We start from the raw sequence: 25,377 nt of genomic DNA, 5'->3' as shown, positions 1-25,377 counted from the left end.
TATACGTGCCTGTACCCATAGAGACTAGAAGAGGATATCAGATTCCCTGGGACTGGTTGTGAAGTACTGTGTGGGTTTTGAGTATCAAACGCAGGTCCTTCAGAAGAACATCCAATGTTCATAAATGCTGAGCCATCTCTACAGCCCCAATTTTATGTTATGTTATGTTATTTATTTATTTATATTGATTGATTTTTTTTGAACAGGTGTTTTTTTATTTAATTTATTATTTTACATGTCAATCCCAGTTCCCTCTTCCTCCCTCCCTCTTACCCTCTCTGCCCCCTCACATGCACCCTAACCACCCTCCCCTCCCATACCCCCACCCCAATTCCACATGTAGGGCAATGCCATCCAGGTGGGGTCATGTAGATCTGTCAGGTCATTTGAAGTAGGGACTAGGACTTCTCTCGTCTCTATTGAGCAGGTGTTTTGTTTTGTTTTGTTTTTGCATAGTCCTGGAACTTGGTCTGTAGACTGTGCTGGCCTTAAACTCCCAGAGATCTACCTGTCTCTGCCACCTGAGTGCTGGGATTAAAGATGGGTGCCAGTACTGTTTGGTTTGCAATTTTATATTTTTTAATTATGATAGTTACATAATTACTAGCAGGAATCATAATCTTGAGCCTGACAGGATGATGTAGATCTGTAATCCCAGTACTGAAGAGGTAGAGGCAAGAGGGTCAAGAGGATCCCCTGTCTCAGAAAACAATAAAAAGCAAAATGGTCAGGATGTATTATGTACATGTCTGAAAATGTCAATTTTTTTTTTTTTTTAACTGCTAAAGTTACAATCTTGGTATACTAGTAGTGAAGACATCTACTGGGAAGTATTTTGAAATTTCCTTAATGGCTAACCTCAGGTGTTATGGAACAATTGGATGTTGGTATTGTGCCATATATTGTCCTTTTAGTTGTTCCTGTATTAGGAAGAATGAGTGATCAGACAGACAGTGTGAGATTCATGGCTACTCAGTGCTTTGCAACATTAATTAGACTGATGCCACTTGAGGTAAGTTGAAGAGATTTTTGGCTCATGAATTTAGTGTTTTCTATAACTCAATACTAATACTTCTACTACAAATAATAACTGTTTTTAAACATTTATTTTTGTCTGTGTGTGCATGTGGCTATGAGGGTCAGAGGATTGAATTTATGTCCATCCCTATTAAAGTAACTCACTTAGGTTGAAGTATCATAATGTATCCCTTCTCCCAAACAAACATGCAAACACAAAGCAACCCTGCTGTGTTAATGCATATTTTATATCTCCATGGGTAGAATTAGTTTTAAAAGAACAATAATTATATGATCCAGAGTTGTTAATCATACATATTTTGTTTTTATGGTACTAGGAATAAAACATAGATCCTGTATATGATAGGCAAGTGTTCTACCAATTAGCTATACCCCAGCCTATAAATATTTGTCTCAAGAGTATGATGGGCTGAGGAGATTACTCAGTGGGTAATAAGAGTGCTTGCTGCAAAAGTATGAGGACCTGAGATGATAATGGCCACAGATGCCTGTCAACCTGAGTAGCAGGACAGGAGGATCACTGGGCTTGCTGGCTCCCAGCCTGGCTCCTAGGTTCAGTGAGAGACAGTGAAGGGAAGATTCTGGAGAGTGACAGGGTAGGACAGCTGATATCTTCCTTTGGCCTTTATGCATTCATGAGTGTGTGTATATGCGCACACACAGAATCATATCAATATTGAAACATAAGGCTGTATGCAGTCAGGGTATATCTATGAACATCACAGTATGTCAAGGATACTGATGTACTCAAATTATTTAAGGGGGAAACATCTTTCAAAATCTTTGCCCTCAAATCTTTATACTATTTTTTTTCTGTATGTATGTTTGTTTTAGTAAAACTGAATTATTTTGATAACATTTTAGGTTGAGAAATTTAGCGAACGGCATTGACTACCCAGGTTTTTCGACAACATTGAGAGACCATGTTTCTCTCTCTCCCTTTCTCTCCCCCCCCCCCCCGTGTGTATGTATTGTTCCCCGGCTACCCCTACCCGTGGAACAAGTATTAGTATTTCTTTTTGAGACAAGATCTCATGTAACTCAGGCTGACCTTAAACTCTGTGTAGTGAGCATGAACTTGAATTCTGCTTCCAACCCTTGAGTTGCTATGATTATAGATAAGTTTCAAGCAGTGCCATGGTTGAAATCAAGGTTTTTTCATGCTAGTGGGGCCCTTGAGAAATGAACAGCTTGCCACATCTCCAAACTAAATTTTAATACATTTTAAAAATCATTCCAGGCAGGCATTCCAGACCCTCCAAACATGTCAGAAGAATTAATCCAAATGAAAGCAAAAGAGCGACACTTTTTAGAGCAATTATTAGATGGGAAAAAGCTAGAAAATTACAAGATCCCAGTACCAATCAATGCTGAACTAAGAAAATATCAGCAGGTAAGTTTATCCTCCATCTTGTAAATATGAAGTCTCCTTTTCTATTTGATTTTGTAAAATGTTAGTTTAATGTCCTGTATTGATTTCTCTTTTGATACTATAAAAATTTAGGTCCATGCAAATATGTTTTATAAGAAAAAAAATTTTGCTACCTTTTTACATTTATAATTTTTCTTTCTCTTCCCAACCCTCTAGGATGGTGTGAATTGGTTAGCCTTTCTTAATAAATATAAGCTTCATGGAATTCTGTGTGATGACATGGGATTAGGAAAAACATTACAGTCCATCTGCATTCTAGCAGGAGATCATTGTCAGAGGTAATTTAAGATATTATTTCAAAATAAAAGTTGTAAATTCTGATGAATGTAAACAAATTGCCTAATTATTTTTTCCTTTGTAAAGGGCCCAGGAATATGCAAGATCGAAATTGGCTGAGTGCATGCCACTTCCATCCTTGGTGGTTTGTCCACCGACATTAACAGGGCATTGGGTAGATGAAGTAGGTAAATTTTGCTCCAGAGAATATCTCAATCCATTGCATTATACTGGCCCTCCCACTGAAAGGATAAGGTAAGAGCTGTATAACAAAAAGTTTCACATTGTAAATAATTTGGAAATACAAAATTTATCAGAAGTGGATTATGGTTAGCCCCGATTATAACCATAGGAACCCAACTTAATGAAGGCGACACTTCAGGAAGATATCAGTAAAGCTCACCAGAATGAAGGACTTGAGCCACTGTCCCACCCACTGTCATTCTAGGTATTTTATATGAGAAACTATTAGCCAGCCTGTCCACTCTGTGCTCTTTTGAGGGCTTTGTGGCCACAGCACCTCCTGCTCTTTTTTCCAATTTCTAAATATTTCTGTTTCCTTTTCTCCCACTTTATTTTCTTTTACCTTTGGTCCACAGTGGCTACTGTTGTGTCAACAATTCATGTACTCACAATCACCCTCTAAGGCAGTATAGTTTTCAACCTGTGGGTTGCTACCCCTTTGCGGGGATGTCATACCTGTTATTTACATTATGACTCATAACAGTAGCAAAATTACAGTTGTGAAGTAGCCTCAAAATAATTTTATGGTCGGGGTCACCACTACATGAGGAACTGTATTAAAGGGTCACAGCATTAGGAAGGTTGAGAACCACTGCTCTAAGGTATACTGTTTGGAGATTGTTGTAAAGCATAGGTCCTGGGTCCAAGATTACTTAAGTTTGTTAAGTAGAATAGAATTTGAACATAAGCAGTCCAGATATTTGCACTTGAGCAATCCCTATAGTGTCTCATGAATTTGTGATAGGAATTTAACTCAAGCTACTGTTTGAGTAAACAGAGTATCAGCTCACTCCCTCAAATTCCAATCCTGGATTATCGCTTTAGAAACAAGTACTCTTACTTGTTCTTCCTTCCCAAATGTAATTTGTTGAATTGGTAATTTCTTGACTCCATTCTACAGTTGATAGGTAAATGACCCCTGGCAGCCCCAGGCCCAAGTTCTCCTAGCTCCACTCCAATACTAACTAAGTAGGTCTTCCTCTTTCATCAGCGATTCCTCAGTACTGAACAAGATTGACTGGCTGTGAATTATGTTCAGAGGACAACTGCTTGTGAATAGTTTAACCTGGTTCTGATGCTTTATTTCATTTCTGATTCTTTATTTCATTATGAGGATGTATGGTTGACAAGCTCCACATAGCCTGAGTGGGAAAGGGATGTGTCCCAAAAGCAGAGATGCTGACAAAGTGTCTTATTTTGAGTTAGGTGCTCATATTTTTTTCTGAGCCAGATAGCAAGTCTGCATCTTAAAGAGTGTGGTCTATTAGGTACAGAATGAACACAAATGCTCAGCAGACAAATTGAAGCACATTCCACTATAATAGCAGCTGTATGTACACTATTAATATTATACTAAGATGATGGTGGTTCTGAATGCCTTTAGAGACAAAGGCAGGCAGGTCTGCCAGTTTGAGGCTAGCCTGGTCTATAGAGAATTCCAGGAAAGCCAGGGCTACACAGAGAGACCCTGCCTCTCAAAAATGAACAAAAAAACGAAATGAAATTGTATTAATAAGTTAAAGATTTTTGTTTCCTATTTTTTCTTAAAGGTTACAGCATCAAGTAAAAAGGCATAATCTGATAGTAGCTTCATATGATGTTGTGAGGAATGACATTGACTTTTTTAGGTAAGAATTCAAATATTCAGAAAAATTTAATATTGATAGGTAATGGGGGGAATAAGATGGGGACATGTGGGTGCTGAATATGAACAGCATACTTGGTGTATATGTGTGAAAATGCCAACCAAATCATCAGTTTCTACAGTGAATGCATGCTAAATTAAATTTAAACATTTAGTTGGGAGAAAACACAGAATAGATTCCCAGGTTGCTAGAACATAGTTTCCCACTGAAGTGTGGCTTTGTGTGTAAGTATACTTTATAAAATTCATGCTCCATTCACATCAGAATTGTAGATTTTTCTGTATGTAGTCTCTATTTCTGTGAGATGTTTCTAGCAAAAATAAGAAAAATTTGATATTGAAATTACAAATGCTTAATTATCTACCTCTAAGATTGGGCCTATAATGCCTGATATACAGGAAAAGATAACAGTTTTTATTTATCTTTCCTTAGAAATATTAAATTTAACTACTGTATTCTTGATGAAGGCCATGTCATAAAAAATGGGAAAACTAAATTGTCAAAAGCAGTAAAACAACTGACTGCTAACTATAGGATTATTCTTTCTGGAACACCAATCCAGGTAATTATTTACTGTTTTTTCTATTTAAAACAAAAACAACAAATTTGCCAGGTGGAATGTCATTTAGTGGTAAATTAAGTAGTCTTTTAGTTTATAAAGATAACACAAAATTTCTAGTAGTTAACTTGTATTTATAAAGGTTCTTTTGGTATATATGGCAGTAGTTAAACCATGCAAGTATGGTTTGGTTTGGGTTGGTTTTGTTTGGTTTCGGTTTTTGTCTTGTTTTTAAGGCAGGATCTCACTATGTGGCCCTTGGCTGGTCTGAAACTGACTAGATAGACCTCTCTGGTCTCAAATTCATTGTAATCCCCCTGCCTCTGCTTCCTAAATGCTGGGATTACAAGTGTGCATCACCACATCTGGTCTTTCATAATGAATCTTTTAAACATTTTACATTTATATATATTTTAAAATTTTATGTGTGTGAGTGCAGAGACCAAAAGTGGGTGTTGTTGTAAGCCAACATGTAGGTGTTGGGAACTGAATCTTGGTCCTCTTCAAGAGCAGCAAGTGTTCTCTACCACTGAGCTACCTACCTCTCAAGGTGTTCCATCTCTGTGACTAGCCCAGAACTCACTATGTGTAGATCAAGCTGGCCTTTTTGAAATTAAAGATCTGCTTGCCTCTTAAACTGGTCAGGTTTTATTAAAGATCATGCTTAAACTCTAATTTTAGGTTATTTAAATAACACTTGTTTGATGTATGAAACAGATTTGATTCTAATTCTATAGTATTACTCAGCAATCTGATTTAGCACTGAAAATCTAGCATCAACTTAGAAATGAAATCACCCCACAGTAGAAGTGTAAAAAATTCAGCAAATGTTCTTGTCTAATCTGGATGGCCATCTCTAGTAGAAAGATCACCTTGATCATTCTCCAGCTGATGGAAGGGTACTTTCCAGCTCTAAAAGTTGATGTAGTGTTTTGTATAGCTAGCCTCAGATTTACTTCACCTGCCTCAGTTTCCCAAGGACTGGGGTGCAGATATGTGCCTCATGCACAGCAATTCTTTATAATTCTTTGTTTCCTCTTTGGAGTTGGGGTTCCTTTACATAGCTGTGACTGTCCTGGAACTCCCTATGTAGACTGGTTTCGAACTCAGAAGATCTCTCTGCTTCTGCCTCAGGAATGCTGGGATCAAAGGGTTGTGCCACCACTACATTTGGCTTCTAATTTATTTTGAATTTATGTTTAAGGGCAGCGATTCTCAACCTGTATCTAGGTCTTCTCCCCTTGGCGGAATTCACATATCAGATATCTCACGTATGAACCTTAGGGTTCATGACAGTAGCAACAAAATAATTTTATGGTTGAGGGGTTACCACATCAGGACCTATATTAGAGGGTCAAAGAATTAGGATTGAGAACCACTGTTCTAAGGGTTAGAATGGGTTAGAATGTGACTAGTTAAGCAAACACTGTGTATTTTAATCATCAGAGACAAGCTTTTCATTTACAGTGTTTTCTAACCTTATCTAGGGACTTTTGGTTTTTATTGGCATCATTTTGTTGTGTTGGGAATCAAACCCAGGGCATCAAAGATTTCAAGCAAGTGTAACCTCTGGATTAACCCCCTAGCCCAAAGTTGGTTTTGTATGTGTGTGTTTGAAAGGGCATTAAAAGGAAGGAGAGATGGTTGCTGTGCTAGCACAGCTTCTGCATCCTGGGGACAGTGAGGGCAGGGGAGGCCTGGCTGCAAGGTTCAGCTACTGGTGGGCAGGTGTACTGATGTCAGTGCACTATGAGCTTCAGTACCTCTGGAGAGAATACAAAGTTCTGATTGTCATGCTACCATAAATTGGCTTCATACATTTGGGGTGGCACAGACTCCAAAAGCAGCCTTGTCTTCCAAATTCCTAAGGTTGCACTGAACCAGATAGTCTGGCACTTGGAAGTCAACCAGAGAGCCAAATCTAGGAAAAGTAGCAACAGGCATATAGTTTTCAGGAAGAAGCGTCTCTGAATCTGAACTTGATAATAAAGGGAGAAATTAAAAACCCCTGTTGGATTAAAAAGAACGGGCTTCTTGTGGTTGGGGTGACTTTCATCTTGGAACATACTTTATACAGAGAGCTCCAAAAGAGTCTGTGAGATCCCAGTCCAGAGACAAAAGAATATTGAAGAATGAAGGAAAAAAAATACTTGGAATTATTAATATCATTAAATTAATATATGTTGTTGTTATTGTCTGAATCCACTTAATTGATTTTGTAGGTGGTAATGCTGAATGTGCAGTTTTCCATTCATGAAGAACATTCTTTTAAAAAATTTTTAACACTATTTATTATGTAAACAACATTCTGCCTCCATGTATGCCTGCATGCCAGAAGGCGGCACCAGATCTCATTACAGATGGCTGTGAGCCACCATGTGGTTGCTGGGAATCGAACTCAGGACCTCTGGAAGAGCAGCCAATGCTCTTAATCTCTGAGCCATCTCTCCAGCCCCCCTGAAGAACATTTTTTAATGTTAAAACGTATGACAGTGTAATAAATGAAAAAATGTGAACAAAATAAAGTCACCTTCACAAGTAAAAAAAAAAAAGGGGGGGGGGAAGGAAAGGATACGTTTAAGTTTTATTATTAGTAGTAATTTTTTTGGTTTTTCAAGATAGTTTCTCTGTGTAGCCTGGCTGTCCTGGAACTCACTCTGTAAACTAGCCTGGCCTTGAACTTACAGATAGCCACCTGCCTCTGTCTTCTGCATGCTGGTATTAAAGGCATGTGCCACTATGTCCAGCTACTTTTCGGTTTATGTTTAGGTTACCACAGACATCAGAAGGTTGGGGGTTTTGTCTAGCTGAAAGGCCATCTCTTTCCCTTTCCCTGCTTCAATAGTTTGGTTTTGAAAGATGTTTGAAAGAGCAGCTATATATGCTGAGCCGGGGCTGGGGTTGGATGAGGTGGCTTCTGAGGAGGAAAAGCGTGTCGGGGGAGGGCGCATTAGGGTCCAGATGTAATGGGAAATGATATTTTATTCAAAACTGAAGAAAAGATAATTGGTATTTCTTTTTTTTTATGTTCAGAACAACGTTTTGGAGTTGTGGTCACTATTTGATTTCCTTATGCCTGGATTTTTGGGCACTGAACGCCAGTTTGCTGCTCGATATGGTAAACCTATATTAGCGAGTAGGGATGCACGAAGCTCCAGTCGAGAACAAGAAGCTGGTAAGAAAGAGTAACAGTAAGTCCTCATGGCTGTGTGATTTACTCCAAATATTTAAAGCTGTGTTCTCACTATTGACAGGTGTTCTTGCAATGGATGCACTGCACCGCCAAGTCCTGCCATTCCTTTTGAGAAGAATGAAAGAAGATGTCTTGCAGGATCTTCCACCTAAAATTATCCAAGACTATTACTGTACTCTTAGCCCTCTCCAGGTTAGGAATGTGCTCGTTGTCGTGGTTGATAGAACATTATTAGCACAACAGCTTTTAGTTTTATCGAATGACATAGAAAATTAAACTATTCTGGGGTTTATGTGGTGACTTTAGCCATATTCCTTAAATCTTGCTGTTAACACATCTCACTCCAGTGGAGGAGACTAGAGGGTTTCCCTCCAAAGGGATAGCATATTTTCTATTAGGACAGTGAGCTGAATTCTGTAGATTAAAACTGAGACCGGTGCTCTTCTCTCCTCCAGGTGTGAGGAAATAATACTCTGGAATGTGGCTCCAAATTACCACATAAACCCACTGCCATTTTCTTACTGAGACATTTAACTTAAAGCATTTATGACTTCTCTTTGGCATAGCCAAACTTGTAGCCTCACTGCTCTTTTACTTGGGGGCTATTATTGAGAGAATAAGGCTTACCTGAACACAGGTATCACAGAGAATAGTGACAGTTGATCCATATTGGAATTGGGACTATGTTACTGATGATGGGCAAGTGCCATATGTGACGTGCTTACAAAAGGGTGGTGATTTTCATGGCATGGGGTTTTACCACACAGAGTGGCACGTGATTTCATGATATAAATTATTTGTGGAATCTTTATTTAGTATTTTCAGATCACTGGTAACTGAAAGTATGAGAAGCAAAAAGTGGCAGAGGGTGCCACTATAAAACAATCTTTATTAGGTCATCGTTATGGTAGCATTATAGATATTATATAGTCCCTGTTTTTGCAAATACAGTAAAACTCAGAAAAAGGAAGTAACTTGCTTAACCTCCTCACTGTTAAGTGTAAAGTCTTGGTCAATGGGACTTTATTATGTTTGAAGTATTAGTTATTTTCTATCCATGTTCCAAATAAATTTTGCCTAATTCTGACTTTATGTAGAGATTATTAGAGGACCATTTATTGCGACTCTTTCCTTGTACTCCCCTAAGGTTATAAATGGAAACCATTTATCATATTTTTCTGCTCAGATGGTTATTTTATATTCTGTTTTAGTATTAGTTGTTTTGGTAAGGTCAAATGAATCAAAGACTTAAGACTCATCCAAAATCTTAACTTAGTAGTGTATCACCCATGAGCCAGCAGTGATCTGTTCACCTTGGGTTTAGTGGGCAGGATGCTATTCTGGAGGCAAAGAGCGCTGGTTCTTCTATGCCTCAGCTCTCCAGTAACCAGTCCTTTCATTCAGAAAACTCTAGTGTTTACTATTTCTTGAAAGGAAACTGGGCATAGTGGCATTTAGGGGGCAGAGGTGGGTCAATCTCTTGAGTTAGAAGCCATCTGGTCTGCATAGTGAGTTCCGGGACAGCCTGGACATAGACCCTGTGGGGGGGGGGGTCCTTGAAAGGAATGTTTGAAGAGTGATGGGATGCTTTTTGCTCTTTGAGGGAAAAACCATAGTGCTAGTACTATAGTAAATGCAAACACCATTAAATAATCTGGGGGAAGGGCCAGGCAGTGAAGGTACATACCATGCCTTTAATTCCAGCACCCAGGAGGCAGAGGCAGAAGGATCTCTGAGTTTCAGGACAGTCGGCCACACAGAGAAACCCTGCCTTAAATAAAAGCAGAACAAATCTGGAGGAAGAGAACTCTAGAGGGAATTGACATTTTAGCTCTGTGTAGTATTTACGGGTTTTTGTTCTTTGATAAATTTTCTTTGCTTTTGCATCATTATGTTAGTCAATACAAGGTAATGCTTTGAACTAGCAGTAGCATGCTTTTAAAATCTGGTCTTAGAATGTACTTACAGGTTTTTTTTTTTTTTAAGATTTTGTTTATTATTTATTATGTATGCCTGCATGCCTGAAGAGAGCACCAGATTTCGTTATATATAGATGGTTGTGAGACACCATGTGTGTGTACTGGGACTTGAACTCAGGACCTCTGGAAGAGCAGTCAGTGCTCTTAACATCTGAGCCATCGCTCCAGTCTCCACTTACAGAATTTTTTTGTTTTTGTTTTTTTATAGCCTCATGTTTAAAAAAAAAAAAAAAAAAAAAAGACTTCTCATTTACTTGTAAAGAATCTGGTTCCTTTTTACTGGTAATACATTTTCCTAAATGGTAGAAAAATTTAGAGAGTGTGTATTTTTGTATTTAATACTTTGCAGCTAAACACATTTTTAAAAATTTTCTGTAAATTTAATTTAAAGGTAGTTAAACACAGATGCACAGATGGAATGTATGGTTTCTAATAATGAGGTATAAGTATCATAATTTGCTTTCATTTATGAAGGCTGGTTTAATTTACTGTTCTTGGCTTTACTAGATACATATCTGGATACTTTTTAAAATGTATAATGTTCTCACAGGTTCAGCTTTATGAAGATTTTGCTAAGTCTCGTGCCAAGTGTGATGTTGATGAGACTGTGTCTTCAGCTGCACTTTCAGAGGAAACTGAGAAACCAAAGCTTAAAGCTACAGGTCACGTATTCCAGGTAGAGGTTACAGGCTTTTAAGAATTAAAGAATGTTGGGTGGTGGTGGCGCTCTGTAGACCAGGCTGGCTTCTACTGCCTGTGCTTCCTGAGTGTTGGGACTAAAGATGCACTACCACACCCACTGGGTATCTTTCCAGATTGCCCCTACTTTCTGAGCCTCACAGCTTGCTGTTCATTTAGACTTAGCTGGCTAGGGGATCCTCTGTGTCCTCCTCCTATGCAAGGACTTACAGGCAGTTCACCATACCTACTGGGCTTTTTTTTTTTTTTTTTTTTTTTGGGTGGGCTCTGGGATCTGAAGTCTGGCCCTCATGCTTGAGGTGTGGTAAGTGCTGTGTGAACTGAAGCAGCTTGCCCTAGCTCTGAACTGGTTCTTGTACACTTGAGTAGGCATTTTCTAGACAATTGGAATAGCAAAGAAAGAATACAAACATACAACTTGTGGTATGAAAAACTGGAGTTACATAAATTGTTTTCTCTACTCTTTTAAAGGCATTACAATATTTACGTAAACTATGCAACCATCCAGCATTGGTCTTAACCCCTCAGCACCCAGAATTCAAGAGTACTACTGAAAAACTGGCAGTCCAGAATTCTTCACTTCATGATATTCAACATGCCCCTAAACTCTCTGCCTTGAAACAGGTATGCTTTTTAGTGGTAAAATAATGTGTTCCTAATTTATGATATCAGAAAATAATTGCTGTTCCCAAAGATCATTGATGTATTTACCACTTACTATATTTTTAAATTTGGACTACTAAAAAAAATGTTTTTTTTGTTTTTCAAGATAGGGTTTCTCTACAGCCCCAGCTGTCCTGGAACTCCTCCTGTAGGCCAGAACTGGCCTCTGCCTCCTGAGTGCTGGATTAAAGGCGTGTTCCAATACCACTTGGCCATTTTTTTTTTTTTTTTCACATGCAGTTAAAGTACAGTAAAATTCAAGCAGAGCTAATTTTTTTAAATACAGCTTTTTAAAAATCATGCCTTTTTTTTTTTTTTTTAATCTGTGCAATTCTGATATTACATTCACAGTGTTTTACAGCAGTCATTACCATCTGGGCCCCAAGTACTATATAACCCAGAACCACTGCCTGCCCAGCAGTTACCATCTTCCCTTTGCAGTTGTTGAACTGTTCTCTGTGATTTACTTCTTTAACTATGTCATGTAAGTGGACCATACAGTGTGTGCTTTTGAATGGCTTAAAAATAAACAAACAAACAAAAAAAAAAAACAAAAACAGGGTCTCATTATGTAGTCCTGACTGGCCTGGAATTTACTATATAGACCAGGCTGACCTCAAACTTGATCTGCTTGTCTGAGTACTGAGATTAAAGGCGTATGTCACCACACATGATCCCCTTTAAAATATTTTATCTTTTCATTTAAAGAAGTTACTTTACAGCTTTTGTTTAAGACATTTTGTTCTACCTTGGATTAACCTTTATTAAAGGTCTAGTGAGTACCAGAGACTAAGGAAGCAGGTAAACAGGCTGGGTGGTTGGTTTTAGACCCAACTACTAATGGGTGAATAAATTACAACTACATTCCATAAAATACTTGCAGTAGCAAGTATTTGTTGTCTACTGCCATTGAAGAGCTATGTAATGTCTCTTCCCTCAGCTGCTGTTGGACTGTGGCTTGGGAAATGGCAGCACTTCAGACAGTGGCACAGAGTCTGTAGTGGCCCAGCACAGAATACTGATCTTCTGTCAGCTCAAGAGCATGCTTGATATAGTAGAACACGACCTGCTCAAGCCTCACCTGCCCTCTGTCACTTATTTGAGACTGGATGGCAGCATACCTCCTGGGCAGAGGCACTCCATCGTGTCCCGGTAAGTAGCTCTTCAATTGTTAATATAAGTCAGGATTAGTGTACTTGTTATTACTTATGTAGGCCTTTGCTTCAAGAAATGTTTTCATTGAGTAAATACCTGTAAGTGTGTTACTGGGTAATCCAGTCCAAATAAATATCCTTTTGATACAGAACTACAGAGACACCTTGGTGATATATAACTACTTTATTCCTCACTGTTTTTAAGGTTTAGGGTGGAAGCAAGCAAATAGGTGGTTTAGCTGAGATCCCTGTCCTAGCTATTTATTGTTTACCTGCTAAAAACAAGTAGTAAACCGACTCATCTAGGAAGCATAATGTGTGTACTGCAGATTCCCAGGTTTAGTCCCAAACCTCAGATATTCTAATATTCTATTCTTTTAGGCAGGGTCTTCTCAAACACAGAGCTCATGGGTAATGCTAGTCTTGATACCAAATTACTCCAGGGATTTCCGTCTCCACCTTCCAAGGCTGGAATTAAAGGCAGGCTGCGTGTCCACATGGCATTTATGTAGGTTCTAGGGATCTGAACTCTGTGCTCTTGTGGAAGCACTTTCCCACTGAGCTGTTACCCCAGCCTCTGGTTTGTTGTCTTAATGACTGCTCTAAGAACCCATGTAGTTTCAAATTTGGTTTCCTTGACAGATAGTAATGCTAAATGTCTGTCTTTGTTTTGTTCCCTATATTTAATAACCCATTCTATTGCATCTTTAAGAATTGTCTGTTCATTTCATTAGCCCATTTTTGGTGGGGTATTTGAATTTTTGGTATACAGTACCTATTAATCCTTTATAAAGTTTGCAAAGACTTTTTTCCCCATTCTGTAAGCTGGCTCTTCATTTGATTGTGTTCCTCTGATTTACAAATTTCTAATTACATGTGACCCTTTTTGTCAGTTCTTAGCATTATTCCTGAGTGATTGGAATCCTTTTTAGGAAGTCCTTGACTATGACTGTTGAAGTAGTTTCCTATTTTTTGCTTCTTTCAGTTCTTAAGTTATAGTCTTTGACCACTATATATTGATTTGTGTACAGGTGCAGGGATCTAGAGGTGGAGACCCAGTTTTCACGGCTCTGTCAGTTGGAAACGGGCTGTTCTTACTCCTATGTGTGTTTTTGGCATTTTGTTGACATTTAGCTTGCTATAGTTACATGAGTTTACATCTAGATCTTTTGTTTATTGCATTATTTTCAGTGCCTGTGCCCTTGCAATATATTTTTCCTGTGGAGATGTAACTGAAATCAGCTATGATGAGGACACCTCTAATTTTTTTTTTCCCCCCTGAAGATGGCACTAGCTTATCCAAGGGCAATAGGAATAGGATTTTCTTTTTTCTTATTTTATTGTTTGAGACAGGATTCACTATGTAGGTAGTCCTCCTGACTGTCCTGGAACTCACCCTGTAAAGCAGGCTGGCCTCAAACTATCTTCTGAGTGCTGGGATTAAAGACATGTGCCACCGTGCCCTGCTTGTTGAAATATTTTATTATATTTTTATCACATTCAACCCTTCCCTACTTCCTCCCAGATCTACTCTCTCATTCCATTCCCACCCCATTTTGTATCCTTATTTATTTGTTTGTTTGTTTATTTAGTTTTACCACCACTGAGTCACATTAGTGCTGTCTATGTACTCTTTAGTGGAGTTGCTGGAGGTTAAATGTGCTGCATTCTGAACATCAGAGGACAACTTGTGGAGTCAGTCCATCGTTCTGCCATGCCTTTACTTGTTCAGTCATCTGGTTAGCTCTGGATTTTTTACCCCATGCACCTGTAGCTCTTAAACTCCCCTCTGGAACTGCTTTCATTGTGTTTCAGAGGTTTTGGTGTGTTCTCATTTTCATTGGACTCCAGATGATTAAATTTTCTTTCTTTTTCAGTGGCGTGTCTGTTTTCTTCTGGCTGGCATTAAAGTCACTCACTGTTGTGTTGGCTGATCCATATCTTCGTCCACCAGTGCTCATTTATGTGCCATGGTGCTGCTGCTTGCAGTTTTGATGCTTCCCTTCTTGTTCTCTGTTTGGCATTCTAAACACCTCCTGAGTCTGCGTGTTCATTTCTTTCCCTAGATTTGGGGAGCTTTCCGCCATGATTTTTACTGAGTATTAACTTGATACTGAGTAAATCTGGTCTTTGGTGGTACTCACACCCTGATTATCTTTCTCAGGATCTGGATGCTCTCGTTTTTTTCTTCTGGTCCTTCCCTGATATTCTGACTTCAAATTTCCCATTCTATGAGGACTTTTACTGAGTCTTTCATTAGCCTTAACTTTCCATTCCTGAATTTTCAATGTGGGGTTGATGAGATGGCTCAGCTGGTAAAAGCATTTGCTCTACAAACCTGGTGACCTAATTTCAATCCTTGGAACCCACTCTTCCAGTATTTCTATTTCTTTTTTGAATTCTACTTCATATCCTATGTTGGCTTCCTCATTTCAACTGTTTCCTTTTTATAATTTTTCCCCATGAGTCTTTGGATTTCATCTAATTCATTCTCTTTGGTATCCATTTTTGTGGAATTGCTACTTATCACAGAGTTCATACTGCTTTTTTCATGATTCTTGATTTTCTTTTGTTGGAACTTGCACATCTAGGGTTTTTCCATTGGATTTTCCCCCCTTTTATCATCCCCTGCCAGTGCATTCTTTCTGCTCATGTATTTACAGCGCTCAGAGAGTACTAGCTTCTAGTGGGACTGAGATGTCATTCCTCCTCAGTGAACTGGAAACTTCATCCACATGATCACCAGCACCACTCTTTAACTGTGTTAACTGCAGAAGCAACCATGACTACGAACTAGTCATTTAAAAAAGATCATCTTTTTTAACTTCAATGACTGTTGGGCATAACAAACAACAGCAGTAGTTGCTAACATTAGGAAGGGAAGAGGCTAACTAATCATAGTGGGTTAGTATTGATCAAAAGGAGGAAAAAAAAAAAAAAACAGGGAAAGGTAGATAGAAAGGGGGGGGGGATGATGTTGGGTTATTAGGATCCTCAGAGCATATAGATTAGTAAAGAAATAAAATGCGGAGGGAGTGGTTCAGTGGTTAAGAGTACTTACTGCTCTTTTAGAGACCCAGTTTCTATTCCCAGCATCCACATGGTGGCTCACAACTCCAGTTCCAGGGGGAATCGAATACTGTCTCCCAGATTCCTGGTGTACCAGACATGCACGCAAGCCAAACATTCACATGTAAAACAGACATGTAGAGGGAACAATAGGGTATAAGGAAGGAATGAAAGGAAGTAGGCTGTAAAGAAAATAGGATGTACAATAGAATGTCAAAAGAAACATACAAACATAAAACCCAATTAAGCAATGCAAAAAGAAAAGCAAGATAAGAGTATAAAGTTTTTGTTTTAAAAGAAAGGCTAAGTAAACTAGATTTTAAAATATGTAGCAAAATCAAATCAGGCATACCTAAAACTTCCTGCACTTGGGAAGTGAATCTGGAGTTCAAAGCAATCTTTGAGACCAGCCTGGGATACATGAGAACCCTGGAGGGAAGGAGGGGATGGGAGCGGAAGAATGCATCAGACACCATTCTTCCTTGGTAGATAGGTTTTGAATCCTGTCTTCCCTGTTCCATGTAGCAGACTATGCTGATGGGGGAGGTACAGTTTGTGGCTCCATTTTAAGCCAAAATTATGTAGATTTTTACTCTTTTGCTCATTTGGGAGCCTGCCACCCAACTTCCAAATAAATATCACACACATACACACACAGGGTTATTCTTATTTTTAGCTTGGCTTATTTCTGGCCACCTTTCTTTAACTTAAAATATCCCGTCTACCTTTTTTTGCCTCTGGCCTTTTCCCTCTTAATTCTGTGTATCTTACTTTCACACTTACTCAGTGGCTGACCCCTGGTGTCCTCTCCCTGTTCCCTTGTTCCTCTTCCTATAGTTCTCCTACTTATTCTCTCTGCTGGCAGTTCCTATCCTTTCTCCTGCCTCACTATGGGCCATTCGGCTCTCTATTAGACCAGTCAGATGTTTTAGACACAGTAACACCGCTTCACAGAGTTAAACAAATATAACATAAAAGAATGCAACACATCTTTGCTCATTAAACTAATGTTCCACAGCATAAACAAATGTAACATGCCTTAAAATAATATTCCACAATATAAAAGTCTGTGAGAACTCAAAACAAGTGGCTTTTCAGGTTGCATTCTGCTTAATGGCCAGCCCTTCCTTGATCTTTTCCAAGCCCTCAGGGTAGAGTGTGGGGTTTGTGGAAATTTCCTTGTCAAGTTCCATGTTCTGGAGATAAGTCCAAGGGACAGAAAGTGCCCAAGCCTGTGCTATTTATTTACCCTTTTGGCAAGGATCCTGGCTGCCTCCGTCAGCATCTGCTCCCTACAGTCTACCCAGTTTCAGATTTGGCCAGTTTTATTATCGGGTGATGGCATTGCCCTCATTTCCTGCATAGATGCTTGCTCACATTGAGTTTCAGAGACTCAGCTTCAGCCTCCTGCTGGCTGCTCTTGAAGTTGTGGAATCTGAGGAGTGGAGGGAACACCCGCCTCATGGGCACAGGGTGTGAGGCTGATCCAGTGAGCTCCTCCGCAAAGCTCTCACCTGGTTTTCTAGGTGAGTTACTGTGTTTTCTAGGAAGGAGAGGCTTACTATTTATTATCCTATTTTTGCCATCTTACCCAGAAGTGTGGCTGCTACTTTTAATGTTAGTAATAATGGTCCTTTTCCTAGTAATAATTGTCACTATGAGTATTTCCTAAAAATGCAGGTATCCTGAATGTTTGCCTCTACCTTCCCTGAGAGATGTAACCTACTCCCACTCATCTGTCTCTAGATTTTAAAAGTTCATAGTTGGGTTTTAAAATGCAAACATCTGTATTTTTATGACTTAGTCTGTATCTGATATAAAATGCAGCTTTTGGCTTTATTTTTGTTTATAAAATTTCTGATAAGCTTTAGGATGAATTCTTTCCACTATAGATTTGCATACATGCATATATGTATATATAAACTGTATATTACACTAAAATGTGTACACCCGACATTGTAGAAGTCAGGGGGCAGGCGCTTGAGGTAATCAGTCACCTTGCGTCTGCAGTCCGGGAGCAGAGAACAATGAATGCAGGGTCATCTGTTTGGTTTTTCCTTTTCATTTAGTCCAGAAAACCTCCCATAGTTCAGGCATGTGATCCCACCTCTATTAACCTCATCTAGAAACTCCCTCAGAGACAAAGCTAGTGACTCACTGTCATGATAATCCCAAATCCCATCAAATTAACAGTGAGTTTTAACCATTACAGTATATTCAAAGGCTACTGTCATCTCAGTGGAAAACAAATATCTGTGCTGACTGCTTTATATTAACTTGAGACACAAGCTAGAGTTATTTGAAAGAAGAAACCTCAACTGAGAAAATGCCTCCACCAAATTGGCCCTGGGCTAGCCTGTTCCATTTCCTAAATTGATGCAGGAGTGACAAACTTGTTATGGGCTGGTGGTCCTGGCTGCTGCAAGAATACCAGGCTGAGCAAGCCCCGTGGTAGTGAGCAGCACTGCCCCGTGGCCTCTGCTTCATTCCGTACTGCCTTGAGCTTCTGCCCTGACTTCCTAGGAGGAAGAACTGTATAATCTGAGAGCAGCTACATGCTGCTTGGTCATGGTGTTCATCACAGCAATAGAAAATTAAGACAATAGGTTTCTAAAAAGAGTTTTAGCTTATTAAAAGATCCTGAGTAAGAAATGTGCTAACTCTATCTTTTGTTACTTATGTTTGTAGGTTTAACAATGACCCATCCATTGATGTTCTTTTACTTACAACTCACGTTGGTGGCCTAGGACTTAACCTGACTGGTGCTGACACTGTGGTGTTTGTGGAACATGACTGGAACCCTATGCGGGATCTGCAGGCCATGGACCGGGCCCATCGTATTGGACAGGTAAAAGTCATCTCATACTTCACTAAAAGCTAGGAAGTCTGGGTTCAAATTCTTGCTTTAACATTAAGAAGTGCTGTGACTTTGGATATGTCGTTCACATCTTCTGTGATAGCATTTCCACCACCACTTTCTGAGCTTGGCTAAGGACACCAGGGTCACTGTCTACCCTGATGGTCAATGGTTCCTGAAAACAGTTTAGGTCGTATACCAGAAAGAAACTCCAGTCACAGTTAAGATAATGAAAAGAGCTGGCGTGACAAAGCTGAGCTCACCAGCTTTCATTACAGTTGATTCGCTTTTTCTTATTCAGAAACGTGTGGTTAATGTCTACCGGCTGATAACCAGAGGGACACTGGAAGAGAAGATAATGGGCTTGCAGAAATTCAAGATGAACATAGCAAATACTGTTATTAGCCAAGAGAATTCTAGCTTACAGAGCATGGGGACTGATCAGCTTCTTGACTTGTTTACGCTGGATAAGGTAAAGAACTTACTTAGCTTTAATGAATCTTGGTGTTGTCTGTCATGACCTGTGAGGATGTACATACTCTGAGTTTGCCAGGCTGCTGTGGTGCAGTCTTGTGAGATCAGTAAGTAAAAGCACTTATTTTAAATTCTATAGGTTAGTGTGTGTGCATATGTGCACAGGGCCCGTGGAGGACGGAATAGGGAGGGAATTGGATCCTCTGGGGCTGGAGTTATAAGGTGGTTGTGAGATGCTCATTGTGGGTGCTTCAGCCCTCCTCCACAAGAGCAGTATACCCCTTAACTCCCTTAAATACTGAGCCACCTCTCCAGGCTCCAACCTGTTGATCTTTTTTTTTTTTTTTTCCTGAGACAGGGTTTCTTGGCTCTCCTGGAATTCACTCTGTGGAACAGAGTACATTTACTTCAGTATATGTGGGGCACTTATTGCACATACACAGCACACTTGGGTCAAAACAAGGTCCTAAAGTTACCTCTCCTTCTACCTCCTGGCTCCTGGGGACACGACTTGGACTGTCAGGCATGGTTGCAAGTGCCTTTGCCAACTAAGCCATTTCATGAGCCACTTGATAACTTTGGGGCACATAAATTCCTCCATACCAGATGTTTAATGTCTGGGTCTTTGTGTTGTCGTCAGTGTCTTGTCTCAAGGTTTCTTCCTTCTCGAGTGATCTTGTGATCTCTGGAGTCAGTGGAACTCATGTATGGGTATTTCTGGTTCAGATCCTAATAATTGGCAGCTTTAGGCAAATTCTGAGCAACTACACATATTACATGGTGTTGAGAAAATGAAATTTTACCACCAACCCCCCCTCCACACACACACACACACGATACAGATATTGAGAGCAGACTGTCAACAGATAGGAATGTTACTGTGGGGGGATTAAACTCTTAATCTATTAGATAACAACCTAATCTGGAAATGTAACATAGCAGAGGATGGTGGCTGAGGCCTATAATCCCAGGACTCTGGAAGCTGAGGCAGTTTAGGGCTAACCAGGCCTAAATAGCAAACCCTGCCTGCCTGCCTGCCTCCCTCCCTCTCGTGCTAGTCTCTCCCTTGTCTCTTCTCATTTTATTGACTGGTTGACAGAGAGAAGGTCTTAGGTATCTCAGATTAGCCATGAACTTGCAGTGCAGCTGAGGATGACCTGGAGCTCTTGATCCTCCTGGGCATTCTCCACTGTGCCCAGTTTTGTGCTGCTGGGGTTCAACACAGGCAGAGCTTATAGTGTGCAAGGACACTCTACCCCTGAGCTACTCTAGCCTCTGGCTTCTTTTCCCAGTGTTGGACACTGAACTCAGGGTCTGGTGCACAGCAGGCACCCAGTCTACCCAAGCTACAGCCTTTGACCTCTCTCTGCCCCTTTCTCCCCCTCTCTGTTTTTCATAACAGGGTTCCCCTGTGTAACCCAAGCTGTTCTGAAACACACTATAATAGATCAGGCTGGCCTTGAACTCTCAGAGATCCGCTTGCCTCTACTTCCTGAGTCCTGGGATTAAAGGCTTGCACCACCACCGCCTGCCCCCTTTTTTCTGTTTTTTAAAAAGGTAATTCTGAATAAGCTCATTTTAAGACAGGCAGAGGTGGTACACACTTTTAATCCTAACACTCAGGAGGCAAAAGCAGGGGGATCTCTGAGTTCTAGGCCAGCCTGGTCTACAGAGTTGAGTTCCTGGACCGCCAAGGCTATCTAATGAGACCCTGTCTCAAATAAACAAAAAGCTCATTTTTGTCTGCCAATGTTTTGTTAGGATGGCAAAGCAGAAAAGGCAGACAGCTCTACTTCTGGAAAAGCGAGCATGAAATCGGTTCTTGAAAACCTGAGTGACCTCTGGGATGCTGAGCAATATGATTCCGAGTACAACCTGGAGACCTTCATGCGTTCTCTCGAGTAACCGCTGCGCCCTGGATGCAACTGCTGCCAGTTCAGTTACATTCTGCTGATATTCAGCAAATCCTGAAGTCTATGGTGAACTTTAACTGAATGTATAAATAGATCTGAAGACTATTCAGCATAGTGCTGGCTCTTGTTTCACTGGGGAACAAGTTATTCTCAAATATTTGCACTGTATTAAATTGAAACGTTAATGTGAAAAGGTTTAAATTTTACATGCTGAATAGCTGCAGGCAGGAAGCGGCCAGGGTTCCGTGTGCTCCCAGGAGGTGCTTGCTGGGCCAGCCTCGTCCAGCCACTTCCTTCAGATGACATCCACCAGTGCTGGGGTGTCTGTGTGCATTTGTTTTCTTTAAAATATTACTTGTTTTTATAATTGACAAAAATAGGGCTTCTTTTGTATAAAAGCCTTAATGAGCCATACTTTTCCGAATTTCAGAGTGACATTAATATTAGTCATCCCTAGAACATGAATTAAATGTTAATGAATTGAAGCAGGCCCTGTGGCAGCCTTTGTATATTTAAAGCAGATGCATATAGTGCTTTTCAAATCTTTATTAACATCATTTTGTTCACTTTAAAGTATAACTATTCTAAATACAGGTACTGGTATATTTAAGGCTATAATAACATCCTATTAGAGGGTGAGTTTTTGTTTAATTTATCTATCTAATGGCTAGGATATAGCCAGATTCAAAGAACATATGTACTCAGTAGGTTTCAACCATATATATATAATATATATTTTGTAACTATGAACACACAGTTTTTCAGACATAGATTTTACACTGCTTAAAATTGCAAACCCTGTGGTGAAGGCTGTTTACTGTAGAAGAGCATGATTGATACACAGGGAGGAAGGAAGTTCTTTATCTTTATACACAAGCATACAAGGATACCCATATCTATATGCGCAAAGTGTCCATCCCACACCCAATGTGTCTGGTTTAGGCACTAAAATCATGTAGTTATACCAGACAGCAATAATAACTGAGCATGCAGCTAATGGTGTTAAAACAGCTCAGTGGTGAGGGTGGGTAGCTGTATATAGATATGCATGTATGTGTATGTATATATAATTTTATAAATTCCCTACATAAGTTAATACATGCCTGTGTATACACACACATGTGGAATATATTTGTGTATATATGTACAGGTAATAAACATCCTTAAGGTTTGTGTCTGGTCCTATACCTAGGCATCAACTTAAAAACCATCAGACCTCAATTGTACAATAACAAGAGTTTTGTTTAAAATTATTAAAAGTTCTACAGCACTTAGATATGAAGTTTGTCACAATTGAGTAGCCTTGACAACCATGCTGTAATACTGAACCTAGCATTCCACAAGAGAATAAATACAAATTGTGAAGTCTGTGCAATTGTGTGTTGTTTACAGTGCAGACTAAATAGCCAGCCCAGATACATAGGTTTTTGAAAAGCTATACTTCTTCATATCTAAGGTTTATATCCAAATACAGTAGACCAAAAGGAGAACTCATGATTTTATGTAGAGTATACAGTGTACTTCAGTGTTTTTATAAATATTTATTTGCTATTTGCATATCTTCTAAAAAAATAGCAGGGAGCAGTTTTACCATTGAAGAATTCACACCAATATATTAATTTTTTTTATCATAACATGAAATGTTTAGGCAACTGAAAGTTTGCAGGTTTAATCAGAAAGTACATTTGCATACTGGCAAACTTTCTCAGAGGGTGGGAAACAAAGTTATTCTGTCCTTTTGTGGGGACAGTATCACTTTTAAAACCTTTTGTTGTAAGATGTGAAATCACACATTCTAGTTTCTCAAACAAAGGAAAACACGTGACCCAGAACTTAGTATGGTGCTCCCGAAATGGTGGAGGATACTGAGCTGAGGCAGTGATGCTGTTACAGCACCTGCTCTCAGCTGTGTGAGTGACGACGTGCTGGCTATGTTTTTAAATGTGCTGGCCTGGGAGATAAACATGGAGTAGTATATACAGGGTTGGTGCTGAGCTGGGTTATGAGCTCAACAGAATCCATTCAGTGTTTGTTGTTGAAGCTTTTAAATAGCTATAGATGATTACATTCGGGGTTTTATACACACTGACTGACTATTTCTTGTAGGAAAGTCTTTAAAATGTGAGGTTCTGGGTGTAATGTCCGACATTTATAAATACCCGCAAAGCCTAGTCTTAAGCAGAGCTGCTTACTTGATGGTGACTAGGAGAATAGTCTGCATTGCCACTGAACAGGTTTATAGAGGCTTGGTCAAATGTAAATATTCCAGGGGAGCCATTTGAAGGTGTGACAATGTAGGACCATACCCCTTGAATGTCATCTGATCTCAGAACCAAGCTGGGTCAGGTCAGGTTAGTATTTGCAGAGAGCATGGCACGCCTTTAGTTCCAGCACTCAGGAGGCAGAGGCAGGCGGATCTCTGTGAGTTCCAGGCCAGCCTGGTCTACAGTGTGAGTTCCAGGACAGCTAGGACTACACAGGACTAAAACCAATGCAATAGAGTTCACAGGAAAGAACACACACTCTGTTATATGCATATATTGAGTATTGCCCACCAATTTAGATTTGTACCTTCTTCAGACCTCAACTTCCCAGGACACTGGGACCGGTGGGATCAAGTAACATTAATTTCAGAGATGTCTGTCATCAAATGTCAGAGAATTCAGTGTGAATTAATACAATAAAAACTTGAGTTTTGATACTGATCATTTGAGAATGTTTGCTTGTTATACTAAGCACTGGTAACTTAGAAAAGAGACAGGACCCTCCTTCTAGGCTAGAGAGATGGCTGGGTGGGTGGAGGCACTTGCCCCTAGGAGCCCAAGTTCCACCCCGCACCCCTTCAGGTGACATCTAGCTGCAAACCACTCCAGTGTCTTCAGCTCAGCTCAAGGCAGCCATCTCCGCACACTCACCATCTCGACTCTTGTGGGCTTCTAGCTGGTCTAACTAGTGGCCAGATTCTCCCATCCTTGTGACATCATAGCACATCAAACTCTTTGCTGTAAGGGTTCTACACATCACGGCCCTTGCCCACCTCTGGCCACATCTCTTTTCATGTTTCTCTGTATCTCAGTCAAGGCAGTATGTTCTCCTTGTAACTCAGCGTAAAACCGGGTACTGCCAGGCAGTGTTGATGCACGCCTTTAATCCCAGCAGAATAACAAAAATATTAAAAAAAAAAATAAAAATAAAACTGGCTGTTTAGGTTCTTACACCACAGGACGAACATCAAATGAGAAATGGAAACAACAAAAATGTTTGGGGAGGGGTGAAGATAGGGAGACGTCTATTCATATTAATTTCAGACTGATAAAAGACATTTCTGAAAGGACAGATGCTCAGAAGGTAGGTGGGTAAGTCAAGCCCAAAAAGGGAAAGTCAAGAGATTCAGTTTGGAAGATGGCACATTTAAGGAGCTGCATAATCACCTGCAGAGATGCTTGATTGCAAAAGACCTGAAGGCCCAGCCAGCCAAAGCCAGGACATGTCTGTAGATGAGGAAGGAGATAAAAACCAAAGTTGGCATGGTTTCATCAATGTGGGAGAACTCTTCCAGTAAAAACTTGCTTGCAAAAAGGAAAATAAACTTAACAGAAAGCATGGTAGTTTGAATGCAATTGGCCCCATAATCTCAGGGAGTGGCTTTGTTAGAGTGGCTATGGCCTTGTCACTGTGAGGGTGGGCTTTGAGGTCTACACTCAGGTTACCACCCAGTGTCACAGTTGGCTACAAGATGCAGCACTCCCAGCCCCAGGCCCATGTCTGCCTGCACGCTGTCTGGTACTTGTCATGATCATGAACTGAACCTGAAGTAATGTTTTCTTTATAAGATTTGCTGTGGTCCAGCTAAACACTGAGCCAAACTGGAATCCAGATGCAGAGAGAGAGGACAAGACCAGGCTTCAGAAACACAGAGACAGCTGACCTGAACAAGGAGGAGCTAATGGGCCCCCAGACTGACAGCTGGGAATCCAGCATGGAACTGACTCAGACCCCCCTGAACGTGGGTCTCAGAAGGCCTGTGCAGTCTAAGGGACCTCTGACAGTGGAACCAGGATGTATTCCTGGTGCACAAAAGGACTTTGGGAGCACATTCCCCATGGAGGCAGGAGGGAGGGCCTAGTCCCTACTCCAAGTGACTCCACAGATTTTGTTGATCCCTCCTGGAAGGCATCACCC

The 25,377-nt window shown here is 40.1% G+C and overlaps 1 protein-coding gene across 1 annotated transcript in view; it reads left to right on the top strand.

The window, feature by feature from the left end:
- Window positions 1–23,900, top strand: part of Btaf1 (B-TFIID TATA-box binding protein associated factor 1) — a 94,950-nt gene extending 71,050 nt beyond the window's left edge. Inside the window, exons 25-38 of the mRNA XM_051199573.1 lie at window positions 864–1,012; window positions 2,279–2,431; window positions 2,627–2,748; window positions 2,834–3,001; window positions 4,540–4,617; window positions 5,068–5,197; window positions 8,228–8,369; window positions 8,449–8,579; window positions 10,917–11,042; window positions 11,537–11,689; window positions 12,669–12,880; window positions 18,640–18,799; window positions 19,110–19,280; window positions 21,044–23,900. Coding sequence (XP_051055530.1) covers window positions 864–1,012; window positions 2,279–2,431; window positions 2,627–2,748; window positions 2,834–3,001; window positions 4,540–4,617; window positions 5,068–5,197; window positions 8,228–8,369; window positions 8,449–8,579; window positions 10,917–11,042; window positions 11,537–11,689; window positions 12,669–12,880; window positions 18,640–18,799; window positions 19,110–19,280; window positions 21,044–21,187 — 2,039 coding nt within the window. The 3' untranslated portion in view covers window positions 21,188–23,900. The remainder of the gene's footprint in view (window positions 1–863; window positions 1,013–2,278; window positions 2,432–2,626; window positions 2,749–2,833; window positions 3,002–4,539; window positions 4,618–5,067; window positions 5,198–8,227; window positions 8,370–8,448; window positions 8,580–10,916; window positions 11,043–11,536; window positions 11,690–12,668; window positions 12,881–18,639; window positions 18,800–19,109; window positions 19,281–21,043) is intronic.
- The last annotated feature ends 1,477 nt before the right edge of the window (window positions 23,901–25,377 follow it).

The sequence above is a fragment of the Phodopus roborovskii genome, unplaced genomic scaffold (assembly GCF_943737965.1).
Source record: "Phodopus roborovskii unplaced genomic scaffold, PHOROB, whole genome shotgun sequence".
Lineage (NCBI taxonomy): Eukaryota > Metazoa > Chordata > Mammalia > Rodentia > Cricetidae > Phodopus > Phodopus roborovskii.
The sequence above is the reverse complement of the archived record's forward strand: the minus strand, read 5'-3'. Positions and strand labels throughout refer to the sequence as shown.